The sequence below is a fragment of the Salmo salar genome, chromosome 14, assembly GCF_965601325.2.
Source record: "Salmo salar chromosome 14, fSalSal1, whole genome shotgun sequence".
Lineage (NCBI taxonomy): Eukaryota > Metazoa > Chordata > Actinopteri > Salmoniformes > Salmonidae > Salmo > Salmo salar.
The window spans coordinates 14432173-14449017 of NC_138304.1; the positions used below are offsets into that span (position 1 = coordinate 14432173).

Below are 16845 nucleotides of genomic sequence, written 5' to 3' on the forward strand. Positions count from 1 at the left end.
AACCTAGGTAGAGCAGCCTTTAGTAAAGGCCAACCATTAAATGTTGAATCCTTGGTGCCGTTTAGAACACTGATGAGGGATGAATTCACTGAGGTTTTGCTTTGATTGTGGTGTTTTATTTGTGTTGTTGAGATGTGGTGTGTCTGTATCTGCTGTGTCCTGTAGTTCATTTTTTGCTGTTTTATTGATTTATATTGTAAGTTGTTTGTCTCAATTGGTTCCCCTGAATATACACTGAACAAAAAGTAAAAAAAACGCAACATGTAAAGTGTTGGTCCCATGAGCTGAAATAAAAAAAATCCCAGAAATGTTCCATTTGCACAAATAGCTTCTCTCTTAAATGTTGTAAACAAATTTGTTTATATCCTGGTTAGTGAGCATTTCTCCTTTGCCAAGATAATCCATCTACCTGACATGTGTGGCATATCAAGAATCTGATTAAACAGCATGATCCTTACACAGGTGCACCTTGTGCTGGGGGCAAGAAAAGACCACTTTAAAATGTGCCGTTTTGTCACACAACACAATGCCACAGATGTCGTGAAATTGGCATGCTGACTGGAGGAATGTCCACCAGAGCTGTTGAATGTTGAATGTTCATTTTAAGCTGCCTCCAACGTCATTTTAGAGAATTTGGCAGTACATCCAACCGGCCTCACAACCGCAGACCACGTGTAACCACAGCAGCCCAGGACCTCCACATTCAGCTTCTTCACCTGAGGGTGTGTGTGTGGGGGGGAGGGGGGGACAAACTCATTGTGATTAGCTGGGCCTGTCTGCCAAGTGGGTGGGCCTATGCCCCCCAAGGCTCACCCATGGCTGCACCACTGCCCAGTCATGTGAAATCAATAGATTTGGGCCTAAAATGTATTTCAATTCACTGATTTCCTTATTTGAACTGTAACTCAGTAAAATCTGAAATTGTTGCATTTATATTTTTGTTTAGTATACATATTCTTAAATGAGGCTATATGGCTTTCCTATCTTGTTTGATGTGAACCACTTTCTTTGTTACATCATTATGTTCATCATGATGTGTTCAAAGTGAGTCAATCCATCTTTTGTCATACAGCAGACTAATTGTCAATTTCTAGTGTACTGACAAGTCTGAACCCCCTTTCTGGGTACTGAATGATAGAAACATTATAGTGACAGTAGCTTTCTGTTAAACATCCTTATGATCATCAATACATCCTAATGTGTTTGCCCAAAAAGCTGTCTTTATCATACAGCTGTGCATGGCAATGTGCAAGGGTTTTCCCGGAAATCTCTTTCTTTACTGTATTCTAAGGGTACTGATGGAAACCAGCTTCATTGTTACATCATGTGCTCCCCTCCCAGTCCTCCTCTAGACATAAAGAGTGGGGGAGAAACCAGAGAGCAGATCTCCCCCCTCTGCTCGGCCAGCCAATCAGATCAGCCAGCTGGCTGGAGTTGAAAGGCTCTGAAAGTATAAAACCGAAGTGCTCTGCACAGAGAAGTAGGAGCTTGAGATCTAGTAACCAACTGGAAAGAGAAGGGTGCACACTTTGCGTGCCTCTGCAAACCACCGGAGGATAAAACCAACCAAAGAAACCGAGTCAACGAACAAAGGAAAGCAAGCAACAATGAAGACAACACTAGTAACTGTGACTCTGAGCCTGGTCATTCTGATGGCCAACGGCAACCCCTTCGACAGGAGAGGAGGCTCGGCCGCTGGCGGGAAGGAGAAGAGGGTGCAATATGCGGCGTGGGACGATGTGAACGTGATCGCCCACGGCCTGCTCCAGCTGGGTCAGGGGCTCAAGGAGCATGTGGACAAGACCAAGGGCCAGATGAGGGATATCACTGCCAAGCTGAAGGCCTTCAACGGTACCGTGGCAGACCTGGGCAAGGAGGGTCAGAGGCTGCAGGCAGAGGGTGATGCACTGAAGGCCCGGGCCCGGGGGCTGGAGGACAGGGAAGTCCGGGTGCTCAACGTGACGGCCGAGCTGAGGGAGAGGACAGAGGAGATGCAGCAGGAGAGGAAGAGGGTGGATGAGCGGATGAACCAGCTGGAGGAGAAGCTGGACGGCATGCTGCAGGGAGAGGGGCTGCCCGACATGAATGCAGGCAACTACAGCGATGCCCGCATCATTCAGGTAAGGAGGGAATCCATGACTATTTGGTGATACTTTGTTTTTCTGTTTGAAAAAGCTACAATACAAATTGTGCATTTGATGTGAAAGGAGAGCAAATGACCTGAGAGAAAGTTTTTACTGACAAGACAGACAGCTGATTTGCTGCATGTCTCCCCCTTTTGTAAGCTTACTTCTCTGCAGTTGCCATTGTATCCAATCACTTCTGATTGCTTCAATTGCATGAAGGCATTACCAATGTTTTTTGACAGTAAACAGCCTGGCCTATTCATTCACTGTGCTACCATGACAAAACATCACAGCAAATAGATGAATTGATTAACATCAAGTCATGCTTAATACAGTAGGTTACTAGTATTATACATCAGTCCTGCATAATAGTTTGACAAATTGCCTATTCAGTACCACTACCGTGTGATGCACTTTGATGGACAAGAACAGTTGGTCTGGGGTTATTTCCATTGACCCAAAGATATTCAGATTACAGTAAAGAAGGATTTCCAGCAAACCCTTGAGTTACTGGGAATGTACAGAAGGCACGCCAGCGGGTGTGTTACTATTGTACTGAAGAGCTTGGACTACGTGCAGAGAACGCAAAATCTTGCCAGACAAAGGAACTGCACGCCTAATTTTTAAACCGTGATATTTGGAACATGGTCCAATTTACAAAAATGTCACGCTTGATTTTATAAATGGTTTACAGCTGCAATAGCACCTGAACTCGAGAGATCATTTCTTGTTCTGACCGTTTTTGTGGGATGGAAAACCCCGCGTTATGTAACCAAACCACTCGGCTGGAAAATACAAATGCCAGCGTTGATTTTGGACATGTGCTCAGAAGGATATGAGTTCTGTTTTCTGGATATAGTCTAGTAGTTCAATGTCGGCTTTGTGGTTGGATAGTCATGTTATAAGTAACCTAGGCTACTTAAAATTAAGTCACAGGAGAAAGACTTACAGGGTACCCTTTCTGTTTTCTTTCAGTGGATGCTGGAAGCTCAGAATAAACGTATTGATGACCTGGTCAACAGAATCCGACTCCAGCAAGATAAACTTGACAAGCAGAACGTGCGCATCAGAACCCTGCAAAACCAGGTATGGAACACAGTCAATTTTAACATTATCATGATTTACACTATTGTTTTGTATGACTTATTTAAAGCTTTGTTTTCTTGCTCACTCAGATTCAGCTGACAAAAGAGAGACCAGCTTTCAGGCGTAAACCAGAGGAGGCCGTTCACAATGGTAGCATTGAGCAGCGCGACTCACCCATCGGTAAGTAAAACCAAGCTTCGTGTCGAATCCGTTGACTCAATTTACTTTTATTAAGACACCCAGACAAAGACTGACCTCCCGTCCCATGCCATCTGCTTAGGGACAGTAGGATGCTTAAAACGTCAACTTTAACTGGAGTTGCCCCTACATTACGTGAAGTATAGGCCTATTAATTTTAATTATCAGATTATTGTATGCGCGCATTTTACTGCCCAAAGCGCACGAGACATTATGCACTGGTGATTGATTACTTGTCTGATCGAATCGCAATCTGATGAATCCCAGTCGGAGCTTGTTTTTAAACAAGTTTCCAGTTGTCTTGAACGCAATGAAGACAGAATTCGGAGATGTCTTATTTCCCAGTTGTTTTGAACGCGACGTTAGGGACGTTTTTCCCACGTAAATTCAACCAAAAAATGTGATGTGATAACGTTGAATCAATGTGGAAAACTGATTGGATTTGCAAAAAGTCATCAACATAAGAACATTTTGTATTTTTATCACCCAACTTTTAACCTAAATCCAATTACATTGTGACATTATTTGGCTGATTTCACGTTGAATTCATGTTAGTTGACAACTAAAACAAATGTAAAACAGAATTAGAAGTTGAACTGACATCACAGAAAATAGCATATATTCACAGTATAAAGAAAACATCAGGAAGTGTACATTGGGGTGGCAGTGTAGCCTAGTGGTTAGAGTGTTGGACTAGTAAATCCCTGAGCTGACAAGGTACAAAATCTGTCTTTCTTCCTCCTGAACAAGGCAGTTAAGAATTTGTTCTTAACTGACTTGCCTAGTAAAATAGAGTTAGGCTACAGCCTGTCTTACTCACTACTGCACTACAGTAATTGTAAAGGTGATCATGATCTCCTACAGTACACCCATGTCAGGCAGCTGTTCCCATCTGAAATATACTACAGTGGCCTACTCATGTGGGCTTTCATCAGGGTGGTATAGAGTTGGATCATGGTTTCTGGCAATGGACCAGTTGTCTTGAACACACTAAAAATTCAGCATGAAGGGATATGAATGAATGAATCAATATATATGTATATGTCACTTTATGGATGTTGGTCAGATACGTGATTGACCTACTCAAGAGTTGATTGAAAAAGAAAGTACCATTTCAATATACAACAACAACATTTATACCATTTCAATATATTGCCTGTTAAAACAAGCTCTCTCAAGCACAAGCAACATCATTCGTGGTTATATAAAAATATTTCCCACTGTCTGATAGCCACTAAAGTAGTTGAAAAGTGAACCCGGAGCTTGGAGATGCAGTCGCTCAGAACACAATGAGTCCTCTCACAGCAAGTTCTGACAGCAGGATTTTAGGAATGTTATAAATGAAAAAAGTCCTATGGCTGGACTTCAATTGAGGGAGAGTTCAGCAGTCTCGGACAGTGTTATCTCAGGGTCACAATAGACCCCGATCAGAGGGATTACAAATCTGACAGAGCTCAGGGAGGGGAAGTGGTGAATTTCCAAATCAAGTATGCTATGTTCTTCAGATTAGGTCCTCTGGGCCAGAGCCAGAAAAAAGTCAGAAAAGAAAGTGGAGGTGGTCTAATTTCGTCTGGTGAACTTTGCACACACATCCTTTGTTGTTTTGATGACACCCAATGCCTTGCTCCACATCCTTCCAGCTCTCCACTTTGTACTCAGGCGTAGGTGAATGGAAGTGTGCCAAAGTTGAGGAGAACCTCTGACCGCAAGGCAAATCACAACCACCCATCGCTAATCAATAGAGCTCATGCCTCGCCTAGAAGGGTCATTCCAGAAGAGGGATGTGTTGCGGTCCCGTGGTCGGTGCTCATGTTTGGACAAATATCAACTAAGTCAAACCAATATTGATTGATTGGTCCCAATTAAATCTTGAATCATAGTTTAGGCGATTGGTGCAGCTGATAAACATATGCGGTATCTCTCAAGTCAGCATTATATTGTAACGACCCTGGGTGTTCCTTTATGATCTAGTCAGGTCATTACAATATAAACATGAACTATTTTCTGGAAAACACTAAGGTTGTGCAGTGCACCAACTCATGCCTTATCAGCCACATTACATCCAATGGGCCTCCCAGGCCTTTTGTTGACGCTGCCTGGCTGTCTCTATCCCATATAGCAGACAGCATGCTCCCAGCACTCTCTGAGCATTCCCTTTGCATGCAGTGGCCATATGTCACTGACTGGCTGCTGTGCATGTGAGGGAGGTGTGACAAACAGGAGGGGAGGGAGGACAGAAGGGGGTAGAGGAATGCGAGTTGAGTCGCCTGCAATCAATAGGCCAGGCAGCTGAGGTGGAAGTCTGCTTGAGAACTGGGAGAAAGGTCATGTTTACTACTAAGCAAGGAGCTGTCTTCCCCCCCAGGCAGTTTGGACTAGGGCACAACGCATTAACTCTTGCTGTTTGACTCCGTTCCTTTATCTCCATTTCAGCCATTACAATGCGCCCGTCCTCTATTAGCTCCTCCACTGGATCCCAGATAGGGAAACCAGATGGATCCTGATTCCTGAACATCTGACCTAGTTATTAAGTGAACGGTAGACAGACATGTTCTCCAATGTCCCTACACGTGTGAAGTCTCTCAGTAGAAAACAGTGCCCAGAGTTTTTTTATTTTCTAGTTGAATTAATAATTTAAAAATATATTCTATGTTTATTTATATTTATTCCAGTGTAGAGGAAAGGCCAAAGCACTGTTAGGACACAGACATTGATGACGTGCACTGATACTGAGTATTTGAGATACGGTGTGGATGAACTGTTTGTGAACCATGTTGTATTTCTGTCTTTGTTCTTTCAGAGATGGCCTCCGATTGCCATGAGCTGTTCCTGAAAGGTGAGACGGCCAGCGGCGTGTACACCATTCAGCCATTAAACTACCAATCCTTTGAAGTCTGCTGCGAAATGACAGCCGGTAAGTGGAGTTAGCCAGGGTTACAATTGTTAACTAATCTTTATGTTCAGGCAAAAGGATAGCTCAGAAGCCCTTATAGGGACAAGTCACTGTATAAGGTTTCCCTATAGCTTAGTTTGTAAATACATTGTATCACTACATGTATGACAATTGGCTGTAGTAAATTGCGCACGGTCAAGACTAATCCAACTACTCTTCCTCTTTCCTCTCTACAGAAGGTGGCTGGACTGTGATCCAGAGGCGCCAGAATGGCTCCGTTGACTTTGACCAGCTATGGCTGGCCTACCAGAGCGGCTTTGGCAGTCTGAGTGGTAAATAAATCCTCTTATCTTTTCTCATCTCCCTCACTAAATTCCACTGGCGCTAGCTAGCGAGGTCACAGTACCACCTGTAGCCACAGCATAGAACAGTACAGCGCAGCGCTCTTGACCCGAAACCTCCCAGTTCAGTTTGATTAACAAGTATTGATACTAACACTAATACAGGATTGTAGATGTCAAGATCGAGCGATCAGGTGGATCTTGATGTGGCAGGTTTGGCATAAACAACCGTCTAATCTGCAGCTTTAATGACACCGGTGGCTTTAGGTGCCAGAAGTGACCAAATCGCATGTTCTATTCCTTTTTAAATTCCATTAAGTGATTACCGGCCTTGTTACGATCAGATCTTTTAAATTAACGAAGACACTGAGATAGCTGGACACATGTATGCAGACTTTGCACACGCTGCCACAGCCACTGATTAGGTCTGAACCCTTGTTTTTTTTGTTGTTGATCTCTCTCTCACTAGGTGAGTTCTGGCTTGGTCTTGAGAAGATGCACGCCGTGGCCAAAGACACGGACTACATCCTCAAGGTCAGGTTTTCCGACTGGATGGACAATTCTGAGACGGTCCAGTACCCCATCCGTCTGGGCGGGGAAGAGAGCCACTACGCCCTCCACATCCAGGAGACCTCCATCGGTAACCTAGAGAGCTCCCTGGCCACCGACGCCTCCGGCCTGCCCTTCTCCACCCGCGACCAAGACAATGACCAGAAGAGCGACACCAACTGCGCCAAACACCTCTCTGGTACGCTCCTCTTTATCCAAGTTCAAAGTAACTTTTTGTCCGAATTTGATCTTGAGGTCTTAAGATGTATCTCTCAATAACTCAAATTGGGAATGTAGCACCAATGCCAATCTAACCAGATGTTTGCGCTCTTTCTCCAGGTGGCTGGTGGTTCAGCAACTGCGGACGCTCCAACCTGAACGGCCGCTACTTCATGAGCCCTCCTCCCAAGCAGAGGCATCAGAGGAAGCAGGGGGTCTTCTGGAAGACCTGGCGTGGCCGATACTATCCCCTGAAGACCACCGTCATGATGATCGCACCCATTGCGATCGAGAACAAGTCGTAGAGGAGAGACACAGCAGTCTTCCGACTTTTCTCTTCTTAAATTGAAACAACTTTAGAGGTGGTTGGCCGACGAGTTAGGTTAGCTACCTGCTCATCCCAGGCCTCACCCACTGAGACTTCCAACAGAGCCAAGGCCATCATAAAAGCCAAAATAACTCATAGTTGAATGGGCTCCATGTTTCCAAAGCTTTGTTTTTCGAAAGTCTTCAAGTCTCTCGGCTACAGACGCAACCGAACAATGCAGAAACGTCTGTTTAAGAAGTGAAGAAGTACATGTGCATCAGCCTTAGTAGAAATGATTGGAACAGAATGAGGCGAGTTCCAACATGTGTTCTGTGTTCCAAGAAACTACGCATTTCCTTCATGTGGAGACCCATCTGACAGCTGTTTTTAAATGCAAGCGATCTCCCAGATGTTGAGCAGTGACATCTAGCTAGAATACAGTATTGTCAGCATGAACACTGCCCTCCGCTGCAGTTGTACAAGTGGGGCAACTGGAGTTTTATTAATCCGATTGTATGGACCAAATGGTGACTGAAACAATCCGTTGTTTTCCACATGAACGTAACGGCATAAGCTATTCAAAGGCATTATGTAAATAAATAATCAATGTAAACTAGAATTACAGTATGTAATGAGACAGAAAGTGCGTTAAGTATTTTTCAACAGTGGTGGTTTCTTTGTCTACATTTCCCTGTTTCTCTATGGAGCAAACACAATTCCAGCCTTTTGTACAAAGTAACTATTTTATTTTATTTTTTTCTGCAGTTTTATTTTGAATCAAAGTAAGCTCCTGCTTCACTGTTGCGTTCTCGTGGAGACGTTTTATTCCTCAGTCATATTGACTGCATTTTAAAATGACCAGAGTCATTTCTTTCTGTATAGTGTATGATGAATGAATATTGACTGTCTCTTCAGAACCTGTTGTAACATTCTATAGTGTTCTTGTCGATGACTTTTAGTTTTTTCCCTTTATTTAAAAGCTTTAAAGAATCTTTATATATTTCTGGTATTGTCTGCTTTGTAATTTATATAGTCTATTTTATGTTTTTCAGTTGTAAAATTGTATTTTATTTTTTTTAAGAGAAAAGAAACTGATTTTTGGCTTCAACCAGCCAATAAAAAGGATTTAAAGAAAAATACTTGTCTGATCTCTGATCAAACACACTGATGCAGCTGTAAATACAAAACCAGAAGTGAGCCAATGGTCAGAATGAAGTAACATGTCAGAGAACTCAAAAACATTCAAATGAACATCCGTAGTCAACACAAACAGTCAAATGAATATGGTAGCCAACTTGACAACTAGTCAAATGAACATTGTAGCCCAGGGGTTTTCAAACTTTTCTTGCCCAGGGACCCCAACATATGTTAGCAAAAAATTAAAAGTAACGTCTTGGCTTATCATCAGGTGAATGATAAGGGCAAGTAGAAGTAAAACATTTTGAAATGAATAGATTTGGTAGATACTTTTCATTAAAATTTTAAACTAGAATAGTATCTTGGCAGGGGAGAGATTTTACTGTTGTAAAGCACACTTTCTGCAATTCTACACATATTTCCACTGAGCTGAGAGAAAATGTTGCAGTTTTAAAACTGATTACCTGCAATTTATGCATTTTGCCATGGCTAATGCTGTGCGCCTCTGCTCAAACATATCAAAATCAATGGGCATATGCCCTGAATGCTCGTTTCTCCCTTTTAATTGATTGTTAGTTCTCAAAGATGGAATTATTTTTAAAATATGTATAGTTCAATATCTTTTCTGCATGCTTTCTATCTGGTTTTGGTTGTTTAAGTTGACACTGAAATTGCCCACCTGAGACTTTTCTATAAATAAAAAAAACAATAATCAGCTCCAATGATTGCAAGTTCTTCCATATTAAGGAATTTTGAGATGTTGGCAATGACGCCATTTAAATGGGCTCCTGAGTGGTGCAGCGGTCTAAGGCACTGCATCGCAGTGGTAGAGGCGTCACTACAGACCCTGGTTTGATCCCAGGCTGTATCACAACTGGCCGTGATCTGGAGTCCCATAGGGCGCCGCACAATTGGCCCATCGTCGTCCGGGTTAGGGGAGGGTTTGGCCGGGGTAGGCCGTCAATAAGAATGTGTTCTTATCTGACTTGCCTAGTTAAATAAAGGTTAAATAAATAAAAAATCTAGTCGGATGAACAGGAACAGCTAGCGTGCTAAACTGTTCCTTTAGACTTCTAATTGTGCCAATGCTAGTTAAACAACTAACTTCCTTCATAAATGATATCCACAATGCTATTCTGCTGTAGCTAGCGAAATTCATAAAAATTATAATTTTTCACATAAATCCCACAAAATATTTTTCCCAAAGAAATAAGTAAGATCGCGGACCCGCTGCAGTACCTCCGCAGACTAGGGTAGCCAACTCGAAAACAGTCAAATGAACATAGTCTTAAACTTCCATCCAACACAGATGGTAGGTCAGAATGAGATACTTGATTGGAAAATGGATAAGCAGACTAGCTAACTAATCCATCCCATTCACACACAGAGGGTTAATCAGATCTTGGCATACTGCCTGGCTAGCAGGTGATAGAGGAATGTCCTGGCTGTGCTTAAGCTTGCCTTGCACTGCACCCCACAGCCAAGAGACAGGCCCTAACTCTACTAGCTGCGTCCCCCATCTCTACTAGCAAATGGTTCCCAATGTGAAGATTCCCCACAAACAAACTACAGAGGTAAACGTGTCATAGTGTTGAACAGGGACGGGCTGCTGTATGTTTGCTTTTACAAAGTAAGGCTGAGTAAGGGTTCTTCCAATTAGCGATATTGATATTGAGCTGACACAGAGCTGAGTTCAAACATGTTTATTATCAAATCAATATGGTATTTTTTTGCCTCAATTTCAATTATTTATTTGCATATTACCGGGCTTGATAATATTGCATTTTGTCAAGACTGCAGGACTGAAGCCATTCCATCATCGTAAAAGTAGTGAGAGCACACGCCCTGGCTCTTGGCTTGCAATTCCCATTTTTCCACCACAGTGAGGAAACAAAATATTTCACCAATTTGCCTTACATTGCAGCCACTCATAAAAACTGGATGGAATACCTGAGGGAAAGCAAACAACTTTCCCTAGGCAGGCTAGGGTTGAGACAGAGACACGTTTTAACAGTCTCAGGGCATAGTGTCTTAGAAGCACCATGCACGTGGACCTCTTGTATTCCCCAGAATTAACAGCTAAGTCATCTTAAAACAAGCTAGGTCCAGTAGCTTCCTTCTGTCAACTTCAATGTTTCTCACCTCTGATAACTCTGGTCAGGTGTCAGGCTTACTGCTAATGTGCTTTCTAACACCTTCAGTGAGAGTGAGTGACAGGAAGGGACATCCAATGCCCAATGTCCCGCTGTTCATGATTGACATCTCTATCAAATGCTAGCTCAGTGGCGTTTTCCTTACTCAATCTTGTTCTGAAGGCAGTTCTGCCTCGAGGACAGAACAAATGGCATTCTGCCTGGGTGCCGATGTGATTCTAGCCAATTGGTCATTTTCTTGCTGTGACAATCAGGCTATTATTCTGACTTTCAAGGGTCAAAACTCACTTTCCGGTAGGGATCATGCACACATGGCAAAGCAACTCTGAGATGCATTTTTCATATGTTGTAGTTTTCATCAATAAAAGGTAGCCAAAGGGTAAACCGTTACTTTGATTATCCATTTGCAATAATAAAAAAAATACAATTCAACTTCACTCAAAGGGTGAGGTCCTATTTCTAGCTGCAGTTGAATGTCTCACCATCTGAAACAGGTGCTCAAAATGGCTACCAAAGCTTCATGCAGTGGTCCACATGGACAGCGGAGTCTACTCAGTAACATCAAGGCATCTACAGCATCAATCACTTTCAAGCACTCTTGCTCCCAGCAAGCTCATCTACAAAACACAAGCATCAATCCCTGGTGACTATGGCAACTGTCCCCCTCCCAAAGGGAAGGTGCATGCATGAGTACTCAATGATTAAAAGGTGCTTACTGTTCCAAAGAGATGTCTTTCCCGCTCTGCAACAAACTAGGAGGGTCAAAGAAGAAAAGATCTATTCACATGGAAAGATGAATAGCCCTGAGATGGAGCGTAGTTTCACTGTGTTTAAGATATCAATCACATTGTAGTTGACCATGACACTCAGCTTGTTATCATGTACAATATGAGACATTGAAGCAGAAGCATGTCTATTTATCCATCCATCTTTGTTCATGTTCTTCTGTGATAAATGAAATAACAACAAAGAGAGGAGATTTCATTATACATTTATTCATAGTCATGTATAAATTTTAATTCAGGTGGTAAAAAGCTGTTTAAGACTCGGCTGCTCACACTTGCATCGTTATTGCAGTAAAAAAGAAAATAACAGCATGATCAGAAGTACTTTGGCAAATATTGTATCTTCAGAAAGCAAGCCGACACCTTGAGCAATGTAATGTGAGGCGAGATTAGAGAAAGGGCGCCAAAATGACTTTTTAGTCAATGAGTGACTTCGTTTGACACTCATTATAAAATAATAAGAATCCATACAAATATTTTATTTTAACAATACACACTTAAAATAGTTAATGAATGCAAGTAGAGGCAGGGTTTCTTCCTCTAGCCATTACACACCACCTCCAAGGCTTAAACTCACAGTAAGTATTATAGCTATAGTCTGTCTGTCTGTATAGATTCCATTTCATGTTTAAGGAAACCCACTCCTACTACTGACTTAAGTGAATAAAATGTAGGAAAAAGAAAAACATTTGGCAAAACAATCATGGTTCCAGAGAAGAGGAAAACAAGGGAGAGTGATTGCGGCTCAGCCTCCAGATAACGTTGTCCTCCTTTCATTCCACAGTGAAACTTGATAACACTGCCTTGGATCACCTTAGGTAACCTAACCATACCCCCACTCTAATGTAGGGGCCAGAGAATGGGAGAGAGAGAGAGAGCAAACAACAGAGAAAGAGAGAGGGAGAGAGCAAGCGACAAAGAGAGGGAGAGAGGTGGAGGTATAATTGAGTGAGATCTCCAGTTCACGGTAAATGTGGGGTGGGTAGGTGTGGCTGCAGAGTGCGAGGTCTCTATGCCAAGGTTGAGGGGTCATGGGGGGGAGACCGTTCACCCCGGTTTCAGAGGTATTGTTGTAGAAAGTGCAGCAGCATGATCTCATAGTGTTCTCCTGACTCTGGGCAGCGAATACTGTGTCGCTCGTTGGGGTAGACCTGCAAAACAACAGAGGAAAATCAAACACTAATTCCTGCTTCAGCACATACTGCTTCAGTACACGCTGTACAGCACATGCAGCTCCAGCTACAGGAGGCCCAACTTTCTGGTCTGCAGGCTTTCATTTTTAAGTGACAGTTTAGTCATAAATTAAGACATTGGCTTCATGCTATATAGGCGCATAGCAGTGTATGCTTCTGGGCCCCACTTTGACAGCACATGGAACAATGCAACAATGTTCAGGGAGAAAATATATAGGTAGCGTACAGATAGTTGATGCACAGTGTACAGTAGTTACCCAACTGTTGCATTCCATTGAGGCCCTACAGTGTTTTAAGCAAAGCTGTCCAATTTGACAGCTGCACTTGTGTTATTGCGCTGTCATTACGTCAACCAAAGTGATTAAGATTATATCCAGCAGAAGCTGCTATGCCTATGGCCCACAGTGACTATACGTTATCCATAACCTGCCTTTAACACTGATTCTAGAAATGTGAAAACCACATCAATAAATTGGAGAAAAAGTCAAATACTAGCCTGTAGCTGATATGGCTTCCCAGCGCGGATTATTTGTGACACCAGGAAGTTGGTGTGGAAAAAGTGCACATTCTCGTCGAGGAATCCGTGTAAAATCAGCAAGCGGTTTGGCCTGGAAGGACAAGGAGAGGGTTTCAAAGGGATGGAAATGGACATAAAAATAGGTTCAATTATCATGTTGCCCCCTTTTTTTAAATGTATACTATACAATAGTAAGTATATCCAGTTTTTTTTTTAAATGTATACAGAGTGTGCAACTTTCACTGGGGACGAGGGGGACATGTCCCCCCCCCCACACATTCTGAAATTGCATTTTTGTCCCCTGCAGTTTTATCATTGGAATGTGATTTAAAAAAACAAGGAGGCAACGGTGTGCTTTAGGACCGTGCGGACGCCTCCGAGCAGTCGGGGAGACTGTTTGGAGTGTTTATCCGACTGGATAAAAAAAAATAAACAAATATATGTGTGTCCCTCCCACTTCTAAAACCAAAGTTGCGCCCCTGTAGAAATGTCTATGGTGAAACTCAATTAACATCCCATCTGTCCTTGAAATCTGAGCAGAGATATTTTTTGCTCAAAACCCATGCCCGTTTTTAACCAACAATAATTAACAAAATGGAAAGTAAAACAGAATTGTGCGATCATGTTACAATACCTACATCTGACCTCGAGGGCCTACCATTATACCCAGACTACAAAAGTGTTATCTACAGTGTGTATGTACAGTGCCTTGCGAAAGTATTCGGCCCCCTTGAACTTTTCGACCTTTTGCCACATTTCAGGCTTCAAACATAAAGATATAAAACTGTAATTTTTTGTGTGAAGAATCAACAACAAGTGGGACACAATTATGAAGTGGAACGAAATTTATTGGATATTTCAAACTTTTTTAACAAATAAAAAACTGAAAAATTGGCCGTGCAAAATTATTCAGCCCCTTTACTTTCAGTGCAGCAAACTCTCTCCAGAAGTTCAGTGAGGATCTCTGAATGATCCAATGTTGACCTAAATGACTAATGATGATAAATAGAATCCACCTGTGTGTAATCAAGTCTCCGTATAAATGCACCTGCTCTGTGATAGTCTCAGAGGTCCATTTAAAGCGCAGAGAGCATCATGAAGAACAAGGAACACACCAGGCAGGTCCGAGATACTGTTGTGGAGAAGTTTAAAGCCGGATTTGGATACAAAAAGATTTCCCAAGCTTTAAACATCCCAAGGAGCACTGTGCAAGCGATAATATTGAAATGGAAGGAGTATCAGACCACTGCAAATCTACGAAGACCCGGCCGTCCCTCTAAACTTTCAGCTCATACAAGGAGAAGACTGATCAGAGATGCAGCCAAGAGGCCCATGATCACTCTGTATGAACTGCAGAGATCTACAGCTGAGGTGGGAGACTCTGTCCATAGGACAACAATCAGTCGTATACTGCACAAATCTGGCCTTTATGGAAGAGTGGCAAGAAGAAAGCCTTTTCTTAAAGATATCCATAAAAAGTGTCGTTTAAAGTTTGCCACTAGCCACCTGGGAGACACACCAAACATGTGGAAGAAGGTGCTCTGGTCAGATGAAACCAAAATTGAACTTTTTGGCAACAATGCAAAACGTTATGTTTGGCATAAAAGCAACACAGCTCATCACCCTGAACACACCATCCCCACTGTCAAACATGGTGGTGGCAGCATCATGGTTTGGGCCTGCTTTTCTTCAGCAGGGGCAGGGAAGATGGTTAAAATTGATGGGAAGATGGATGGAGCCAAATACAGGACCATTCTGGAAGAAAACCTGATGGAGTCTGCAAAAGACCTGAGACTGGGACGGAGATTTGTCTTCCAACAAGACAATGATCCAAAACATAAAGCAAAATCTACAATGGAATGGTTCACAAATAAACATATCCAGGTGTTAGAATGGCCAAGTCAAAGTCCAGACCTGAATCCAATCGAGAATCTGTGGAAAGAACTGAAAACTGCTGTTCACAAACGCTCTCCATCCAACCTCACTGAGCTCGAGCTGTTTTGCAAGGAGGAATGGGCAAAAATGTCAGTCTCTCGATGTGCAAAACTGATAGAGACATACCCCAAGCGACTTACAGCTGTAATCGCAGCAAAAGGTGGCGCTACAAAGTATTAACTTAAGGGGGCTGAATAATTTTGCACGCCCAATTTTTCAGTTTTTTATTTCTTAAAAAAATTTGAAATATCCAATAAATTTCGTTCCACTTCATGATTGTGTCCCACTTGTTGTTGATTCTTCACAAAAAATTACAGTTTTATATCTTTATGTTTGAAGCCTGAAATGTGGCAAAAGGTCGAAAAGTTCAAGGGGGCCGAATACTTTCGCAAGGCACTGTATATAGATAGATAGATAGATAAGTAGGCTATTCTTATTTCTGAGATTCGTTCAATTGTAGAGTGCAGTAAACCGGGACTGACTCGCTGGGCAGCTTGTCCACGTGCAGAGCCACGGAGCCCTCCTCGTAGCCCTGCGGGTTGTTCTCAGGAGTATCCATGTAGCGCTCCGTGTAGCCTGTGTCGTACGCCATCCACACGGTCACCGGGGCACCTGCTATGGCCACCTGAAAGGAACATCAATATTGCCATTTTTTTTCTCATTTATTTTCCTTGTTTATTTATTTTCAGTAGGGACAGCACAGAAACTCCCCAAATACAGGTGTGCCAAGCTTGTAGTGTCATACCCAAGAAGACTCGAGGCTGTAATTGCTGCCAAAGGTGCTTCAACAAAAGTACAGAGTAAAGGGTCTGAATACTTATGTAAATGTCATATTTAATATATATATTTTTTTTAAGTATACATTTGCAAACAAATTTTAAAACCTGTTTTTTCTGTGTCATTATGGAGTATTGTGTAGATTGATGAAGGGGAAAATATTATTTAATCCATTTTAGAAATGGGGCTGTAACGTAACAACATGTGGAAAAAGTCAAGGGTTTTCTTTGTCATTATAGGGTAGTGTGTAGATTGATGAAGGGGATTGTTTTTTTAGAATAGCCTGTCCTGCTATTTCTCCCTCCACTGGGAAAGACACAATTAAGACATTGAAACAACAAAATGTCACACTTCAGTTTGCGCTAATTTCCGGTTAGCGCAACACGACAGGTCGAACAGCGTTTGAGAAGATGGATGCCTGTGGGAATTTGTTCAGGTGGCATGCAGTGAGTTGTCACATGTCTAAACTTTTCTTCATTGCTGTTTCATGGTTCAATGAAGCTCGATTTCTGTCAAGCAGTAATGTACATATCGACAAGAACCTGAATAGGCCCCCTATTACCCCTGAAGTGGTGGTGAGAGAGATATACCCTTGTTGATCTTCGCCACCGTGATGTGTAGAGCAGTAC

The 16845-nt window shown here is 42.4% G+C and overlaps 2 protein-coding genes across 3 annotated transcripts in view; one reads left to right on the top strand and one right to left on the bottom strand.

Moving 5' to 3' along the window:
- Nucleotides 1-1473: 1473 nt before the first annotated feature.
- On the top strand, nt 1474-9578 carry LOC106568957 (angiopoietin-related protein 4). The gene is made up of 7 exons (XM_014139844.3): nt 1474-2120; nt 3102-3212; nt 3302-3392; nt 6211-6324; nt 6540-6635; nt 7114-7392; nt 7533-9578. Exons 1-7 carry the CDS (start codon nt 1608-1610, stop codon nt 7715-7717), a joined length of 1389 nt encoding a protein of 462 aa, XP_013995319.2. The 5' UTR covers nt 1474-1607; the 3' UTR covers nt 7718-9578.
- Nucleotides 9579-11984: 2406 nt separating this feature from the next.
- LOC106568956 (dipeptidyl peptidase 9) overlaps nt 11985-16845 on the bottom strand; it is a 33170-nt gene continuing 28309 nt past the window's right edge. For both annotated transcript variants that reach the window (XM_014139843.3, XM_014139842.3), the window contains exons 19-21: nt 15922-16064; nt 13484-13595; nt 11985-12945 (exon numbers count right to left, since the gene is read on the bottom strand). In XM_014139843.3, the coding sequence (XP_013995318.2) occupies nt 12853-12945; nt 13484-13595; nt 15922-16064 (348 nt within the window). In that variant the 3' untranslated portion in view covers nt 11985-12852. The remainder of the gene's footprint in view (nt 12946-13483; nt 13596-15921; nt 16065-16845) is intronic.

Excerpts from the sequence above, each read along its gene's own strand:
- LOC106568957 (XM_014139844.3), top strand. The coding sequence starts at position 1,608 with ATGAAGACAACACTAGTAACTGTGACTCTGAGCCTGGTCATTCTGATG. Across the intron at positions 2,121-3,101 it reads GCGATGCCCGCATCATTCAG|TGGATGCTGGAAGCTCAGAA; the intron begins GTAAGGAGGGAA and ends GTTTTCTTTCAG. Across the intron at positions 6,325-6,539 it reads CTGCTGCGAAATGACAGCCG|AAGGTGGCTGGACTGTGATC; the intron begins GTAAGTGGAGTT and ends TCCTCTCTACAG.